General features: G+C 47.9%; 1 protein-coding gene across 2 annotated transcripts in view; it reads left to right on the top strand.

The window, feature by feature from the left end:
- Nucleotides 1-17342, top strand: part of LOC126528573 (corticotropin-releasing factor receptor 1-like) — a 274062-nt gene that overhangs the window by 253306 nt on the left and 3414 nt on the right. The window contains exons 10-13 of one of the 2 annotated variants that reach the window (XM_055069140.2): nt 218-259; nt 6604-6747; nt 11346-11438; nt 15416-15566. In XM_055069140.2, the coding sequence (XP_054925115.1) occupies nt 218-259; nt 6604-6747; nt 11346-11438; nt 15416-15566 (430 nt within the window). The remainder of the gene's footprint in view (nt 1-217; nt 260-6603; nt 6748-11345; nt 11439-15415; nt 15567-17342) is intronic. The other variant, XM_055069141.2, reaches the window with a different exon arrangement.

Genomic DNA, 17342 nt, shown 5'->3' with positions numbered 1-17342 from the left:
TGAACCACCCGATTAATCAGCATTCGTGATTGAGTGAGTTCGTTTTCGTTCATGTGTCGACAAGTGCGCTGCCTTTAGAACAATAATGACCAACTAACTAGCCCATCAATACCTCCTCGGTAATGTAACGTAACGCAGAAATGCTGCCGCATTCTGATCAATAAATTCCGCAACACCTTTTTCCTATTTCATCTCTTCCTCTCCCTCTGATTTCCAGGGAATATTCGTGTCCGTGCTGTACTGCTTCATGGACTCAGAGGTACGTCACAGCTGTGGCTTTTTCATGGCCTACGTTTTAGCAATCCGCTTGACTGTCCCGACTATTACCGTACGGTTTTAGTATCAGGCGCTGATTACTTCGAACTGGGCCTTTGTGATAACGTACAGGCTGCAGGTGTTCACACCACGACCACTACAACTGCGAAAACCGAGACTGCGTATGTGTCTAAGTGCAATTCAATATCCGCTAGAAACACGAGAAAGTGTTAGCGGCAAAATGTAGCACGCGCAAACAGCTAAGAAGAAGGTGAACAGAGTAATTTTGCCACTGAAATCTGATTATCTCTTTAATGTCTACTACGCTTTATATATTTGGGAAAGTGGTGCTTTCGCCTAATTTTTTTTTTTTTTTGCCCGCGATGAAACACTTCATTCCTCTTTAAGTATAATCAAAGAATTTGTCAAATACAAGACGGTATTTGACTTCGCAAGACATTGTTAAAGGCATTACCCCGGCTGTTGCAGCGCATTTATGTAAAGGGGCACTAAAAATTTTAGTAGGTTGCCCATCTACAGTATCAGAAAAAAAAAATAGGAAACAACTCTTACCTTCAAAAGAGGCTTGGTTCGCCAGGGAAGACGCAAAAGACAAGACAGGTGGCGACGCCGCCTACAGGTTCCCGCACCAGCCAATCGTGATGTCATAAATCTCGACAATGTATTTTCAGTCTCCGTTAACTTTCTATCGGTAAAAAAATTAGAGCGGGAACGCTTCGCGTTCTAAAAGAACCAGTGTCTCAACCTAGCAAGCTTTAAGAGCCTTTAATGAGCCACGAAGGCCCAAATGTGAACTAGTGAATTCATGTTGTATGTTAAATGATTCGCTAAAAATAAAAGAAATTAACTTTGGCGTTTGACCCACGGTTGACCATGGCTAGAGGAGGGAACCCGTGTGTGGATGTCACTGACAAGTCATCGATTCAGAGGAGGTCAGGCCACATTGCTATCGCGTTATCCAGTCACACACGTGTAGCGTGAAGACCTCGAGATGTATTTTTTTTTCTTTTAACTTGCGAAACTTTTTTTTACCGTTCACACATTTCGCGCGTTGCACAGAACAGTCACTGCAGACGGCGTTCTCGAAACGCAGGTGCAGACGGCATTGCGGAACGCCTACCTACGCGCCGCCGTACGGCGTGAACCGCGAAAGGCCAACCGATCGTCTCGGTCTTGGATTCTGCCCGGCGGTCGCCAGTGCAGGCTCAGTAGCTCGACGGTGTCTTCGCTTTCGTCGGTGTCGAGGAAGCTGCCCACCGCCGCGTCACAGCCGGCGTCGAATCAGGACGGCCGTCGAGACAGCGGCCGCGACGGAACGTGCTGCAACGCGGCCGGTGTGCCCCGTCACTGCTGCAGAGGCGCGTTGAAGGTCGGCGATTCCGGACGCAGCCACGACAGGACCGCCGACATCTTTCGCGTGTGAAACGCCACGGCCAGCCGAAGACTGACTTCGTGCCACGTGCTCGAGACCCGAGAAACTGTCCGCCCCCGTAGCCAGTGACTCGAAGTGCATCCGGATCAAGAAGAAGAAGAAAAATAACAGTAAACTGGAATTCAGAGTTCTTGATGTGCTGTCGTAATTAAACGTGTTCGCATACTTTGTATAGATGGTATCAATGGTTAGTATCAATCGTATCCGCAGCTTTCGAGGAACTCGTTGAAGAGCGAAAAAAAAAAGCTCTCACTGAAGGGTTGAAATGGAGAGCGGCTCCATGCGCGACCATGCAGCACATAGTTTTCACTCAGGGTACTGAAGTTTCAGAAAAAGAGGTATCTCGGCTTATTCTGAAGTCTCCTTGACACTGATTTGTCCAGCGAGTGGGTGGATACGACTTATCAGTACTTGCTAACACCATGGGCTATAGGCGAAGTTCAGGCACGCTTCCTTTGCCCCAGCTAGCCGCTTTGTTCATCCCTCGTGATAGTGTTAGAGGTGAGAAACCTGCTTACGCCACGTGTAACGCTGTGGCATGTCTATCACAGTACAACTTAGAATGTGCCGTTCAGGCACAGACATTCACGGAAGGCTCTTGCGAGGCTAGATCCACCCGTAGGTCAACCTCCTCTGAAGAAGAAGGCCTCCAGTTTATATGGTGTCCGATCGCATGTCGTCTACTCCTGGTTACTACTTTAAATCTATCCCGTGTCTCAGGTATCTGAATTTTCAGCTTCGGAAGCTTACGTGCGCAGGGGCACGACACTTCACCGCATCACTTCGCCTCAGGGTATCCGGAGGCTGTCACTGTGCTTTTGTAAAGCACGGCAGACGCAGTGGGGAAGCAACGCTGATCGTGGGGGATGTATGTCTACAGTTCTTTCGCATGCACTACACGAAAGTCCTTCGCAGACATGAATGCTTTGTTTAGCGCAAAACGACAGAGACAAGAAAGACGACAGGACAAGGCGCTACTCTCAACTGACATCATTTTATTGCGTCACTCCTTTATAGACCGCTCAAACCAGAGGAACATGCGCAGAGCACCATGCGGTGGAGCCACCAACATCCTTCGCAGACGTATATCACTCTGAGCAATCGACACAACAAAGATGGCGAAGCTGCATAAGCGACTCCTCACACTCTTCGCAAGTACTAGGAAGCTTGTTTGCTCGCTGTTCTTAGGGATGTTTCATCACTGATCGTGCGTGCGAGTTCTCATCGACACCCGCTTCGGAGGTTCCCACGTAGGATGCGTTCCTGGACCACGCCATCGGGATACAGGGCCGCAGCGGTACAACCTTCTAGCTGACCTTCAACGTGCAGCAGACGAAAAAGGACGTGAGGAACAAAGATTTCGGATCACAGTCTAAATAAAAGAAAATGTGCAAAGAAGTTGCGTATTTGAGTGAGGTATGCACAAGGTAACGTTTATTTTGTAATCATTGGTAATTATGCTTCAAAGAAAAAATTCTGGACTCCGACGGAGGAGGCGTTACCGGTTGCTTGATATTTGATAACGAGCATGCCGGCGCGCGCCGGCCTTTACCGTCGCAGGCGAACGGTCGAGGAACTTACCTTTCATTGACATCGGATACCGAGCAAGCCGCAGCACGCGGTCTTTAAGCACAGCACGAGAACGGTTGTGGTAGCAGCCGTTTTTAATACGTCACACCCTTGCACCCTTTTTGAACGCAAGGGTGTGAGTTTTTGGATTATGCCCTTACTTACCTTTAAGGGTGTATGTTGTCACAACCTCACATTCAATTTGGGTGTAAGGGTGTAGGTTGTACACTTACCTATACCCTTGTTCATTTCGAAAGGTGTAACTTATTGTACAGTGTAATCGCCATAGCACCAACGAAACGCCGACGACGGCAGACAACGTGGGTAGATGCCATACGCTGATGTCTCAACAGAGTGGCTCATGCATTCGGAATCGCAGATACCCGGTCTCAGCGAGCAAGGTAAAGCATTCTTTATTCCACTGTTCTCAGGTAACTCTTCCAATATCGCTACTTGCGAGGGAAAAGAAACGACCTGAAACATACTGAGCACGGAGCCGTGCATGGTGGTCGTTGTGGCAACGTCGCATTGTCACTCGACGGTGGTTGCGGCTACGCATTGAAGGCCAGCTCGTAAAACGCTGTTAAAGTTTCTACAGGGCATGCGATGTTGGAGGAAGCGTCGGCTAACTTTGTTACATACATCAGCTTGAACTTCCACTGATTACTCTTTGATTTCACGTGCTCGTGAACTGACCATTCTTGCATCTCTACACTTTTCTTCGAATAGCAACCGATGCACGCGGGTTAGACGTGGAGCAAAGGTAAAGTATACCTTTTATTGCAGGCCGCCAGGGTTAACAATAGTGTTGAACAATATACGCTCATCAACTGGGACAGCCTCAAAATTTTGCGCAGAATAGCGCTATTACTTTTTTGCAAGTAGAAAGTTCTCTACTTGCACGACAACAGACTCTGAATGGGTGGCGCTATATTCTGTTACGATCCAGTGACTATTCACTTTATCGTTCATTCCCTTGCGTGGACACAAAAAGAACCCAGAAACCACTTCTATTCCGACAGCATGACGGAGTAAACGACACTTCTGCTGTCGCAATGCATGCGGGAATCCATGCTAGCAGCTTTTTTTAAAGGGACGAGGAACACCCCGCGTTTTTTGACACTTTTCTGAAGTATAGGGGTGTGCGAATAGTAATTTTTGAGACCGAATGCAATTCGGATTGAATAGTGATAGAAGCGAAGCGAGTCGAATTGAATATCGAATAACTTTAGAATAGTTTTCGAAAAAAAACATGAACAGCCGTCTTCACAATTGCAACAACACAATGTTCTTGTCCCAGTTTTCGTAACGCTAGCGATCGAGTTTCTGTCATTGAATTGCGCGTTATGACGCGTTCTTTATTAAAAGCACAAATGGAGCAACATGAGCAGAGTAGCTGTCTGTTCGCATACAAAAGACTCCTTGGAGAGTGCGAGTGTTCGCATATAGCCGGTAAGGCCTGGCTCCCTGAGTGACGTAGTCTCCTCCACTGCGTACGTTCTCATGTATTACGCTTCTACCATTCCCGCGCAGATGACATTTGTCGTACTTCTTGCTGCAATTGAATGTTTTATTGCGCACAGTTGACGTTCTGAAGCATACGAAAACTATTCGAGAAATATTAGTGTGAACTAAATCAGACCATGGCATTTGGAAAACCGAATCGAATACGACTTTATTCGAGTCTTTATTCGAAGGTTTCAAATATTCGTACATCCCCACAGAAGTATGACAGTCCGGTGGGAAGCTTTTTCTAAAATAGCCGAGGCATAATACACAAGTTTAAGTGCCGCGACATTCACATAGGGCGGAAGTGCCAGAGCTAGCCCAAACTACCCTTGCTCGCGCAAAGCGACGGGAACTCGTGAGCTAGCGCGAAGCGCTTGGAACATTGGCGGAGTGGCGTCGTTTGGCTTCTGTGTCTGCCCAGCCTTGGCGCAAGAACGCCCCATAGTCACCATCCCCTGCAGACGCCAGGGCCTTCCAACGGCCACAGAGACTGACCTGCGCGTCCCCGACTCCCTGCGCTGTAAAGCCGGCTGGAGTTTGTAGATGCAGCTGGGATCGCCACCTTGTGGACGCCCGCTACAACGCTGGTCCCTTTGCTGAGGCCTGCCACCTGTCCGCTTCTGAACTATGTCGAGTCTGCTAGCCCTCATCCTCTTTCTACATCTATCCACTTTCACTTCCCACACCTTCTCCCTTGACGACTCTGCGCCACGCTTCCTCAAGGGTTGCTCCGTTAAGCGCCATTTCCTGCTACGTATCACTACATACATATTCATGCTTCTTCTTAGAACCAGCCGTAGAGAGGAAGAGGAAGAAGAAGAAGAGCCGGCGCGATTGAAGATGCGAGCGAGATGGTAGTTATTCCCTTGATCTCCGTGATCCACGCAATATTACGCATTTTGCTGTCCGCCTTGAACACCGAACATACGCCTCGGTCTCCCGTGCTGACGCGCATCAAAGCTGTGCGCCTGTCAGCGCAACGCGCGTTAGTGCCATCGGACCCGATCTGCGACATCAGGGGACGAGAGGACAAGTTCTGCTTGCGACGAGAACTGGGACGGCAGCCGCAAGGCTTCTGCTCAGCCGTACAGTCAACTGCAGCCAACACGTCCTCCTCGACCTCGACCACCCCGAACTCCGACGAGGAGACATCGTCCCGGGCTGAACCGACGTGTTCCAAGGCAAGCGCACCAATGTGCCAATTTTACGGTGGTTGATATTTGGACAAAAGGCACGCAGATTAAGGCGTAGCACGGGAAAACAAGGAAATCCGCAGTAGCATATATGGTAATTCATTTCTGAATGGCTAATTATCCTCTTCGTACAGAGGCTACCGGCTTGTGGCAGCGCTGTCTAGTCTCCTAGTTGAATATATTGGAGCATGTGAAGTGTCTGTGCCGCACCATCTATACGATATAGTTATAGCTCTGAACTTCACGGCACGTATGTATGCAGGGTGTCCTACGCAACTTGATCTAAACATTAAAAATATGCAAACGCCACGTACCTAGACCGAACCAAGGTAACGTTTGCCGTAGCTTAGAGATACTCCGATTATGTTTCGCATTGCACCTAATTAGATTGTCTTAATTAATTTATAAACTTCTCGAATATTATAATTAGATGAAGATAGTGAATCAGAAAATTGTAGAGCAACATGGAAAAACTCCCGATATAGCTTTCTGCTGCCCCATACGCGTTACATAAAAGTGTTTTTCCGAGCGTGAAAGAAGCCCGCGAATACGCGCAATGTGCCTCGAGCGGCCAGGGGCTATTAGCTTCGTGACACCGACCACTTTATACGTGACCGCGCGCAGGACCAGCCTGCACACTGCGACAGTCTGTTCCTGGATGCTGGAGTGAGACTGGTCAGGGACGAAGACTGCCTCAACGGGCCCCAGCGGCTCGTGGCAGACGGATTTCTCACGCAAGAGGAGTGCGAAACCTTACTCAAGCTGAGCGTGAGGCTGCTAACGCAACATATATACTTGCGTATCCTCAGTGTGGTATCACGTGTACATATACGAATTTGCAGAATATCTCAATGCGCGGCAACGTTCATGAGGCTCTCTGGCACGTATGCACGACAACCACATTCGACGGAATATGCGCTATATATATATATATATATATATATATATATATATATATATATATATATATATATATATATATATATATAAAGAAATCTGGTTGTCAGCAGTTTCCTAGCACAAAAGTGTCCACAATGCTTAAATGTGAACCGTTTCTGGATGAAATTTCTTTTTAGCGTGCCTATGAAAGTGAGGTCGCTAAGGGTGTAGTGTTTGAGAGGGGTGATACTTTTTTAAGTTATCACAGACCTATCCGACAGATGTACAGAGCGACCGTTGCACGAAATACTGGATACGTCGCGGGAACAGAAAAGATAATGGTGACGTATACTGATACTGTGTTCAACAGTAATGGGTCCAAATATTCCTGCCTTCCATTTATCTTCGTTCCGGAAAAAGACAAGATATATTTCTCTTTACCGCGGCTCTGCCTGCACGATTAGAGTAGTAGTAATATCCATTCCCCAAAGTCGTAGAAGTTCTACCGCCCGTATCTCGCATGTAAAAACATAACGATTAACAAGCATTTGGGCTGGGACACCTCTGTAGACGGTCTCAAAATGCTAGACCCGATGTCAGCGACATTATCATGACGTCATCGTGACGTCATCGTGACGTCATCGTGACGTCATCGTGGCGCAGGACAAAATGCGTCGACGTCGTGTGGCAATGAGGCTAGCTATGGTGAAGTTTCCCTTAAAGGGGTACTGACATGACATTTCCGACTATTAATTCCTTGCATTAAATGCACGTCGTAGGGGGCGGGGGGAGGGTACCTCCAAATTATAGCAAAAGTTGTGAAAAACATCTAAGCTAGCGCCGTAAATAATTCATTCTAATGGCTTTTCTCGTCAGTTCCGGCTTCGTTTCCATGAGAACACTGTGTCGTGAGGTCGCCACACAGTATGTGGGAGCAAGAGGTTGTGACGTTTATACACTTGCTCCGGCTCGCTGGGTCACATCGTGTGCCGCTTCTCGTTGCGAGGGCCGATGTAGCAGCATAACGGGTGACTGAGTGAGCCGGAGCGACTGTCGAAAGGTTAAAATGTCCTGCTCCCACGTGACCATTTCGATTTCGCGAAAAAAAGAAAAGCTGAAACTGGCTGCAGGAAAGCGATTATAATAAATTACTTAGAACGCTCTGTGGCTTCGTACTTTCTTTTTCTAGGGTTTACAGCTCTAGGACCTTGACTTAGCGCTATAAACTGAATAGTCGGAGACATCGTGTCACTACTCTGTTGAAGAATAAACGAAAGTGCTGCGCCCTTTCTTCTCGCTACACACGCTTGGGGCAGCAACCGCAACCACAAAAAAAAAAAACGGCGCGAGCCAGTGCACCATCACGTCATGACGCTTAATGAGCGCGGAAACCAAAAATTGGGCCGAATTCATGAAGCTGTTCTTCGTAAGCTTTATTTGCCGATGGCCGGCACCTTCGCTAATAAAATGTGCAGCATCAGGATTGGCTGGTACATTCCCTTACGGGCGATACTAGCTTGCGAGCTGTTTGCGTCTACAGGCCCTGATTCGCAGGAACAAAATAAGAGAAGCCGAGAGGCTCAGCGCTTTTCTTTTTTAGTCACTGCTTAATGAAGCCGACAGACAACGATGCCAAGGAAAGCGCAGGTGAAGTTATGATTTTAATTAGAGATGTAGAAATGAGGTACGTCGAAATAAACTTAGTGATCGAAAAGGCAGCTTGCCGCCGCTGTAAAGCCGAATTTACGTCTTATTTATTTAACGACGCGCTGACCACTTACGAGTATTTTTCGTCGCGTTTAGAGCTGAGGCGTTAACCTAAGGTAAAAAAAAACACGAGTAAAACATTACGCAGACCCCACGCACTGTCGGAATCGATGTTACGAGTAGCATTTTGCGGATACCTAGAATTGTTTCGGACGCCACAAAGCGTTAGTAGATGGGAAAAAAGTCTGGGGGGAGGGGACAAACCAAGCACGTGATCCCCACCCCTCGAAGTGGCGTAGCCACGCGGTGCCCACCGCATTTGTGAAAAGCGAGCAGTGAGTTGGGTTTGTGCCGCCATTGTGTTTGTGACAACAGCACAGAAAAGATGACGGTGATGGCGATTACGGTGACGAAGATCGTGTGACTGCGACGGCGTGATTTCTACTCCGGTCGTACGATGCGAGCCTAAGACATGCCCATTGTTAAGTTCTACGTAAGTAATGGATGGGCGTAAGCGAAAAACAAACACACGGATTGTGACGTCGTCTGCTGCGAAGCGTTATACATTCACACGTACCTATGTCTATATTATGTGGTCTATGTGAAAACGAAGATAGCATATTTACTCCCGCGAAGAAATGTCAAAACCTGTTAGACAAGGGCCGATCACGAATGTGATGCAATGTCATACAGTTTCTGCGTAGCATTAGCAGTTACGAGTATTCGACTGGGGAACGTGGGCCGATATCGAAAGCGCTGCGGTCTAACACGCCGTCTCAAGATGTGCTCGACAATGTACCGAGAGAACCACAAGAACCGCAACATGAAGGCGGTTACAGCGGTCTCACCTCGCATGAACACCAACAGGGCACATTACAGCAACGTCTGGCGCTAGCAGGCAACGTTGAAATATTAAAATTAGCGCTACTCACAGCGGCATCGTTCTTAAAAGCGTCTTTCAATTATATTTTCGCGAGCTAAGCTATGCAGAATAAAAAATAACAAAAGCGCTATTCCTTGTATGAATTCACGGTTTTCGCCCCAAAAGCGAAGCAGTGATAAGGATAGCAAAAAAAATAGACAATTAACTGAAGCATTTGCTATGTTAAAAGCCGTATAAATTGCAGTGACCATTCGCTTCATAACTCAACCAACACAGTGTCAGGGTTGCGCAGACAAACAAGAACAGATCTGTCTCAATGATCGCGAGCACTCGGTGTGACAACGATGGCATGGTGAGGAGCCACGGGCAGCTCGCGTGCTTGTCCCAAAGCGAACACTTTGTGGTGCCACTCTTTCGTCCTTTCAACTGATCGGTGTTTCCTAAACTTCCGTTACGCAACCTCTATCATTGGGCGCGCGGGAAGACGGCGCGTATCAAGCCACCATCCTTCTCGGTTCAACCTCGCATTCTTGCTCTCCCACCGGCGCATCACTTGACGAACATACGGCGCACGGGACCTATACCAGCCATTTTCGTCGCAAGTGTACTTTATACAGGACATCACGGTGACGGCGACGGCCAAAATGCGTATGAAGTGTCCGTATCGATCCTATTGCAATTAAAATGGTTAACAAGAAAAAAAGTACACCAACTGTGAGTAGTATAAAATGCAGTTATTAAAAACTGAACAAAAGTAACTCAATGTGTTAAAATGATGTTTTTGTCTGTCTGTCTGTCTGTCTGTCTGTCTGTCTGTCTGTCTGTCTGTCTGTCTGTCTGTCTGTCTGTCTGTCTGTCTGTCTGTCTGTCTGTCTGTCTGTCTGTCTGTCTGTCTGTCTGTCTGTCTGTCTGTCTGTCTGTCTGTCTGTCTGTCTGTCTGTCTGTCTGTCTGTCTGTCTGTCTGTCTGTCTGTCTGTCTGTCTGTCTGTCTGTCTGTCTGTCTGTCTGTCTGTCTGTCTGTCTGTCTGTCTGTCTGTCTGTCTGTCTGTCTGTCTGTCTGTCTGTCTGTCTGTCTGTCTGTCTGTCTGTCTGTCTGTCTGTCTGTCTGTCTGTCTGTCTGTCTGTCTGTCTGTCTGTCTGTCTGTCTGTCTGTCTGTCTGTCTGTCTGTCTGTCTGTCTGTCTGTCTGTCTGTCTGTCTGTCTGTCTGTCTGTCTGTCTGTCTGTCTGTCTGTCTGTCTGTCTGTCTGTCTGTCTGTCTGTCTGTCTGTCTGTCTGTCTGTCTGTCTGTCTGTCTGTCTGTCTGTCTGTCTGTCTGTCTGTCTGTCTGTCTGTCTGTCTGTCTGTCTGTCTGTCTGTCTGTCTGTCTGTCTGTCTGTCTGTCTGTCTGTCTGTCTGTCTGTCTGTCTGTCTGTCTGTCTGTCTGTCTGTCTGTCTGTCTGTCTGTCTGTCTGTCTGTCTGTCTGTCTGTCTGTCTGTCTGTCTGTCTGTCTGTCTGTCTGTCTGTCTGTCTGTCTGTCTGTCTGTCTGTCTGTCTGTCTGTCTGTCTGTCTGTCTGTCTGTCTGTCTGTCTGTCTGTCTGTCTGTCTGTCTGTCTGTCTGTCTGTCTGTCTGTCTGTCTGTCTGTCTGTCTGTCTGTCTGTCTGTCTGTCTGTCTGTCTGTCTGTCTGTCTGTCTGTCTGTCTGTCTGTCTGTCTGTCTGTCTGTCTGTTTGTTTGTTTGTTTGTTTGTTTGTTTGTCTGTCTGTCTGTCTGTCTGTCTGTCTGTCTGTCTTGTCTGCTGGCCCGTCTATCCGTTCATCTATCTTGCCTTTTCAATTGGTTGCTTGCTTGCTTATGATGTGACCAATACTAGGCAGGCAACGAAATCAGCGTGCTAACTCATTTACACACCTCTCAGGAGTCCGCCACTGTGGGCAGCGGCTACGAAAAGGTCTTCCCGATGACGGATTATGAAGTCTTCAGCGGAATCACGGCAACAGATTTGAAGGAGGTAATTCAAATCAATAATTAAACCGTTGCCTAATCTAACCACCCGACATGGCATTTTGCAAACTCCAACATTTCTATCACTACTACTAGTTTAAAACGTAGTATAAATGTTACTGTTGCGAGGCGGAGACAAGCACGAATATCGTTTATGCAAGGCGAATGCTGAATGCACCAACTGACCTAGAACATTGCGGCCGAAGCGCCCCAGCAACAACACTTCTTCGTCATCGTCTCTTGTCTACCTATCCTGTTCTACATCGCGACACTACGCCGCCGGGGTTGGAGCGCTGACCCGTCGCAAGGGATTATGGCCCGGCAAAGGCACGCACGCAGGGCTTTAAACGGGAGGCATGAAAAATATCGGTTCTTGGCCATACGGATTCGGTAGGGACCTGAATAGCACGACAAAAGTTTTTCCGATAGTCCCACATGACGAGATGGGGACCACAGGAGCACGAGGGAGCCAGGCAAATACTGCACGTCCCTACGGTGTGTATCGTAACGGGACTTGTGGGAAGCCTCGGAATCAGTGAGGCGAGCACGGGCAATGTGACGGACCTGCACTGCCATAGAAATCGCATCGCTGGCATAAGCGGTGTGCGACTGTGTGACTTGTAGTAGTACAGTGTCCAAGGGCAAAACGGTATCACGGCAAAACAGTAGATAAAACGGTGAGTAACCTACAGTGCCATGGTGGGACGAATTGTGCGCGAGGGTGACAGATGGCAGAGCGACGTCCTAATCCGAGTGGTCTGGAGAAACGTACATAGCTAGCATGTCGGTAAGCGTTCTGTTCAGTCGTTCTATGAGGCCGTTAGTCTGTGGATGGTAAGCTGTGGCTATTTAAAGCTCAATAGAGCACAGGCGTAGGATATCATCAATTACCTTTGACAAGATGTAATGTCCGTGATCCGTGAGGAGCTGACGTGGAGCAACGTGGTGCAGGATGACGTTGTGCAGGAGGAAATCCGCGACGTCAGTGGCACAACTTGTAGGCAGGACTCCCGTAATGGCGAAGCGCGTGGCGCAATCTGGTGCAACGACAACCCATTTGTTGCGCTATGTTGAGAAAGGAAAAGGGCCAAGTAGGTCGAGTCTCACGCGAAAGAAAGGCTCAGTGAGAATATCGATGGATTGTAAAAGCACAGCTGGAGCCATGCGAGTGGGCTTCCGGCCTTGGCATGGGTCGCAAGCAGCCACATACCGGCGCACAGAGCGGTAGAGGTCGGGCCAGAAGAAACGGCGCCGGACTCGGTCAAAGGAGCCAGTAACAAAACTTGTTGCTGAGCTAGTTTTCTCATGACTTAAAAACAAAAGGTTACGGCGCTAAGCAGACGAGGACGAAGCGAGACACAAGCGACACATACGAGCGTGACCGTATCTTCTCACTTGCGAGTAACACCGAGATGCCCAGCAGTGGGCGCGTCGTGGAGTTGTTGAAGCACGGTGTGTTCAAGTTGGCCCGGTACTGTCAGCACTAGGTCAGCACCATTAGGGGGCAAGTCGGCCAGCTTAACCGATCCATGATGGTTCGCAGAAAGGGATCACGGCGCTGTTCATCGCCAATGTTGAGGGAGCCTGAGATGGACATAACGTCGGTGTCGGATTCGAGCTATGTGGCTTTCGGGGGGTTAACACAGGGGCGGGACAAGCAGTCGGCGTCCTGATGTAAACGGACGGACGTCTACACGACAGAGAAGGTGTACTCACGCAAGCGCGATTCCCAACGCCCAGGACGCCCTGTAGGGTCCTTCAACGAGGAGAGCCAGCAGAGCGCGTGGTGATCGGTAATTACGCGTAAATGGCGACCAAAGAGGTATGGGCGAAACTTCGCTATCGCCCAAACCAGCGCTAGGAACTCTTGTTCCGTGATAGAATAGTTGCGCTCGGCTGTGGACAGATGACGGCTTGTGTAAGCGATAACGCTATCTTTACCACGCTGAATCTGGCCACGAAAGCGCCGATGCCGTGACGACTAGCATCTGTATGGATTTCAGTGGGTGCTGAAGGGCTAAAATGGGATAAAATTGGGGAGCTCGTCAAGAGTCTGATGAGTGTTGTGAAGGCTTCGGCTTGCCACAGCAACATTTTGGTGGACGTGCGTGATACCAACACGGAGCTCCGCAGTGGTCGCCGCGTGATCCCCGACGTGATGACGGACGGCAGAAGCGCCCCAGCAACAACAACACTTCTTTGTCATCGTCTCTTGACCACACATCCTGTTCTGATGTACCTTTGTAGCAATTGCTACGAATGGGTGGATGTCTGATTTTCCCCTTATTACATCCTGTTCTGCATCGCGAAAATATTACTAGTAGTAGCAGTTGTTGTAGAAACTTCTTGTTCCTTCAACAGGAATGGGTGAGAGAGCGCGATACCGGACGTTGAAATGTGGTGCAAAGGCAGGAAAAGCAAGGCCGCGAATACGTCACCGGCAGGATGGCAAGCACATGCTTTTGGTGGAGCCATGCAGAGATTAAACAAGCAAAGGCCGACTAGATATGTGGTGACTATTCCACTGTTAGGTAAAAACTGAGGGAAACTGAGAAGTGGGCCAAGGTCCTTTACGATGGGGTGAATCGGTGATTTGTGGATGTATTTTGTGAGGATCACCGGAAAAGAAAAAAAGATGATAATTCGAGACTCAAAGTGGGCGAATCTCTGCACGTTACATGTTTGTTCTGCTCCACCGTTTTTTCCATGCCAGACTACTCGCACCATCCTCAGGTGAATAGGAACAGACCCGTCTATTCAGGCGCTTCCCCCTCCACCAATCAGCACTTATCCTATTGCAGACTGCTTTCTCTCTTTTTATGAACTTTTCCTGCACTTCTGAGGGACTACGAACAAAATACAGACATACACGCACATAATATATATATATATATATATATATATATATATATATATATATATATATATATATATATATATATATATAAAGCAAGTCACAGTCTTTAAGACAGCCTGAATTCGCCAACTTCCGCACGCTTCCTTAAACCGCGGTAAGCAGAAATGCGTAGTACGGGAATCGCAACCATGTAGTTTGCTACGACAAAATCCGTTAAGTTTTAAGGGGAGTCACTGTTATTTGCTTTTAAAGAAAGTTCACCACCGATCGCGAACAAAGATGCCCTCCACGCACGCACGAGCAAACATACACAACGCTATTTCTATCTGAAACAAGAGACGAATAATTCGCAAAATCTATATTCTAGGCTGAAAACGAAAGCCTAGGCAGATTTCCATGAACTGAATATGCCGTTGCTGTCGCTGTATGCAGTGGTCAACTGGTCTATCTTCGTGGAACAGACATGAGATATTTTAGCTCTTTAGATTCACTATGCACACTGTAACGTGTGCCTAAGAATGTGTAATGTGAGCTCCCCCACAATCGCACTGTCACTGCACCTTTCTTTTATTTAGTGTATTATGATTTGACATTACCGCACAGCTTCCTATTTGCTCCTTATCTGATAATTAAGCAACCTTAACAGTAGGTATCCGCTCGAATGAAAAGAACTAGTGCTAGATATTTTTTTGCCTTCCAACACTGAACAAATAACGCAGTTTCACATTTGGAAGCATCATGTTCTTTTTTTCTTATAAGGTGGTTGCTACTCAAACGCATCATCAGTATTCAAACTCATCAGTATTCGGGAAAAGGAAGAAAAAACTTGCATGCTACTAAGTCCTAACCTGTATTGTAACCAAGAAATGAAGTTACTGATTCTCAAGAAACCTCGGGCCATTTAATCTCTATTCATTCTCTAAGATTTTTTTTACTTACTTAGCCTTTTTTCTTCAAATCGGCAAGAAAACGGTACCTCTCCTCTTTCCGTGTGTTTCAGGCGTAGAAGACCAAATGTCAAACACACCTGCGCCCCGAAATAAAGCGTCATCACCAAAGTGCCCCGACTCGCACTCTTCACAATTTGAAGCATTAAGCTTGCTGCAACTATTCGCTGATCTTTGCAGCAACTCAAGAAATCGTCCATCGACGTGTCCGCTGCTAAGCTGATGCTGCTGGCTTCAGACAGGTCTCGCCTCTACGTCGAAGCCTACTTCCGGTTAAAGCGTAGGCTCTACATTCATTTCGTTCATCTGGCCTGCAGGAATGCCACCGAAAGTAAGCGCAGAAGGAAGTCGCCGGTAATCCCGCCAGATGTCTCAAGCGTATTCATTGACAAGTGTGCGTGTGCGTGTGTGTGTGTGTGTGTGTGTGTGTGTGTGTGTGTGTGTGTGTGTGTGTGTGTGTGTGTGTGTGTGTGTGTGTGTGTGTGTGTGTGTGTGTGTGTGTGTGTGTGTGCGTGCGTGCGTGCGTGCGTGCGTGCGTGAGTGCGTGCGTGCGTGCGTGCGTGCGTGCGTGCGTGCGTGCGTGCGTGCGCGTGCGTGCGTGTGCGTGTACGTGTACGTGTACGATTAGCTGCTATAGTACAGGAAGCACCCAGACATTACAAACCTTGTAAGCCCTTGACAGCGATAGCGTAGTGGAACGACGGGTATTCTATGTGCACTTACGTCGACACTTCATTGGCCGTTTTCTAACGAAGAGGCCAGGCTGGCCAATCCATGAGATATCGCGGTCAATGGTGCAATGTGCTTATTTTTCCACTCTATTGCCACTCGCCTTCCACACACCATTGCCTCCCGTGAGCCCTGCTATGTCGAAGCGAACCCGCTCCATTTCTCAAACCTGCGCTCGACGGCGGCTTTACCTCAGCATGTATACATCTACGGCGGTGCACCCTTTACAGGGGTACAGTGCAATTCGGTAATTTTTCACTATATTGCCGCTAAATATTGCCCTACCATTAATATACCTACTCTGCAGCGAATTCTTGCTTCTTAGAGGCACCGGCGAGCTCGCCTTCCACACACCATTGCCTCGCGTGAGCCCTGCTATGTCGAAGCGAACCCGCTCCATTTCTCAAACCTGCGCTCGACGGCGGCTTTACCTCAGCATGTCTACATCTACGGCGGTGCAGCCTTTACAAGGATACAGTGCAATTCGGTAATTTTTCACTATATTGCCGCTAAATATTGCCCTACCATTAATATACCTACGCTGCAACGAATTCTTGCTTCTTAGAGGCACCGGCGAGCTCACCTTCTACACACCATTGCCTCGTGTGAGCCCTGCTATGTCGAAGCGAACCCGCTCCATTTCTCAAACCTGCGCTCGACAGTTGCTTTACCTCAGCATGTCTACATCTACGGCGGTGCACCCTTTACAGGCGTACAGTGTAATTCGGTCACTTTTCACTATATTGCCGCTAGATATTGCCGTACTAATAATTTACCTACTCTGCGACGAATTCTTGCTTCTTAGAGGCACCGGCGAGCTCGCCTTTCACACACCATTGCCTCGCATCAGCCCTGCTATGTCGAAGCGAACACGCTCCATTTCCCAAACCTGTGCCCAACGGCGGATTTACCTCAGCATGTATTTATTTACGGCTATGCACTCCTTACAGGAGTACAGTGCAATTCGGTAATTTTTCCACTGTATTGCCTATATCAGGTTGTCATGAGCGCTTATGAACAATTAAAAGCTTAGAAATTTATTCCAAGGCTTTCAAGCCAGTTGCGTTCTTATGTAAATATTTATCAAAGAATCAAGTTTATTCTCCTGCGTGTTATTTTTTTCTTGCAACACAGCATTGTGAAACAGGAAGTGCACGGAGGCTCTTTAGTTCAGAGAATATGGTGCCCACACTACACGCTGGCTGCTAATCACGAGAGGAAGTGCCTACTAATATAAACAAAAGGTAGATAATGGCAGTAATAATGTGTTTTTAGCAGCGACGTAGCTCGTTGCGGCGGAGGATAGTGTTAGAAGTGTCTAACGATGCTTTATAGGTTGGTGTGTTACATCACCAAGCAAACGGACCCTTTCATTATA

Source organism: Dermacentor andersoni, chromosome 9, assembly GCF_023375885.2.
Source record: "Dermacentor andersoni chromosome 9, qqDerAnde1_hic_scaffold, whole genome shotgun sequence".
NCBI classification, from domain to species: Eukaryota; Metazoa; Arthropoda; class Arachnida; order Ixodida; family Ixodidae; genus Dermacentor; species Dermacentor andersoni.
The sequence above is the reverse complement of the archived record's forward strand: the minus strand, read 5'-3'. Positions and strand labels throughout refer to the sequence as shown.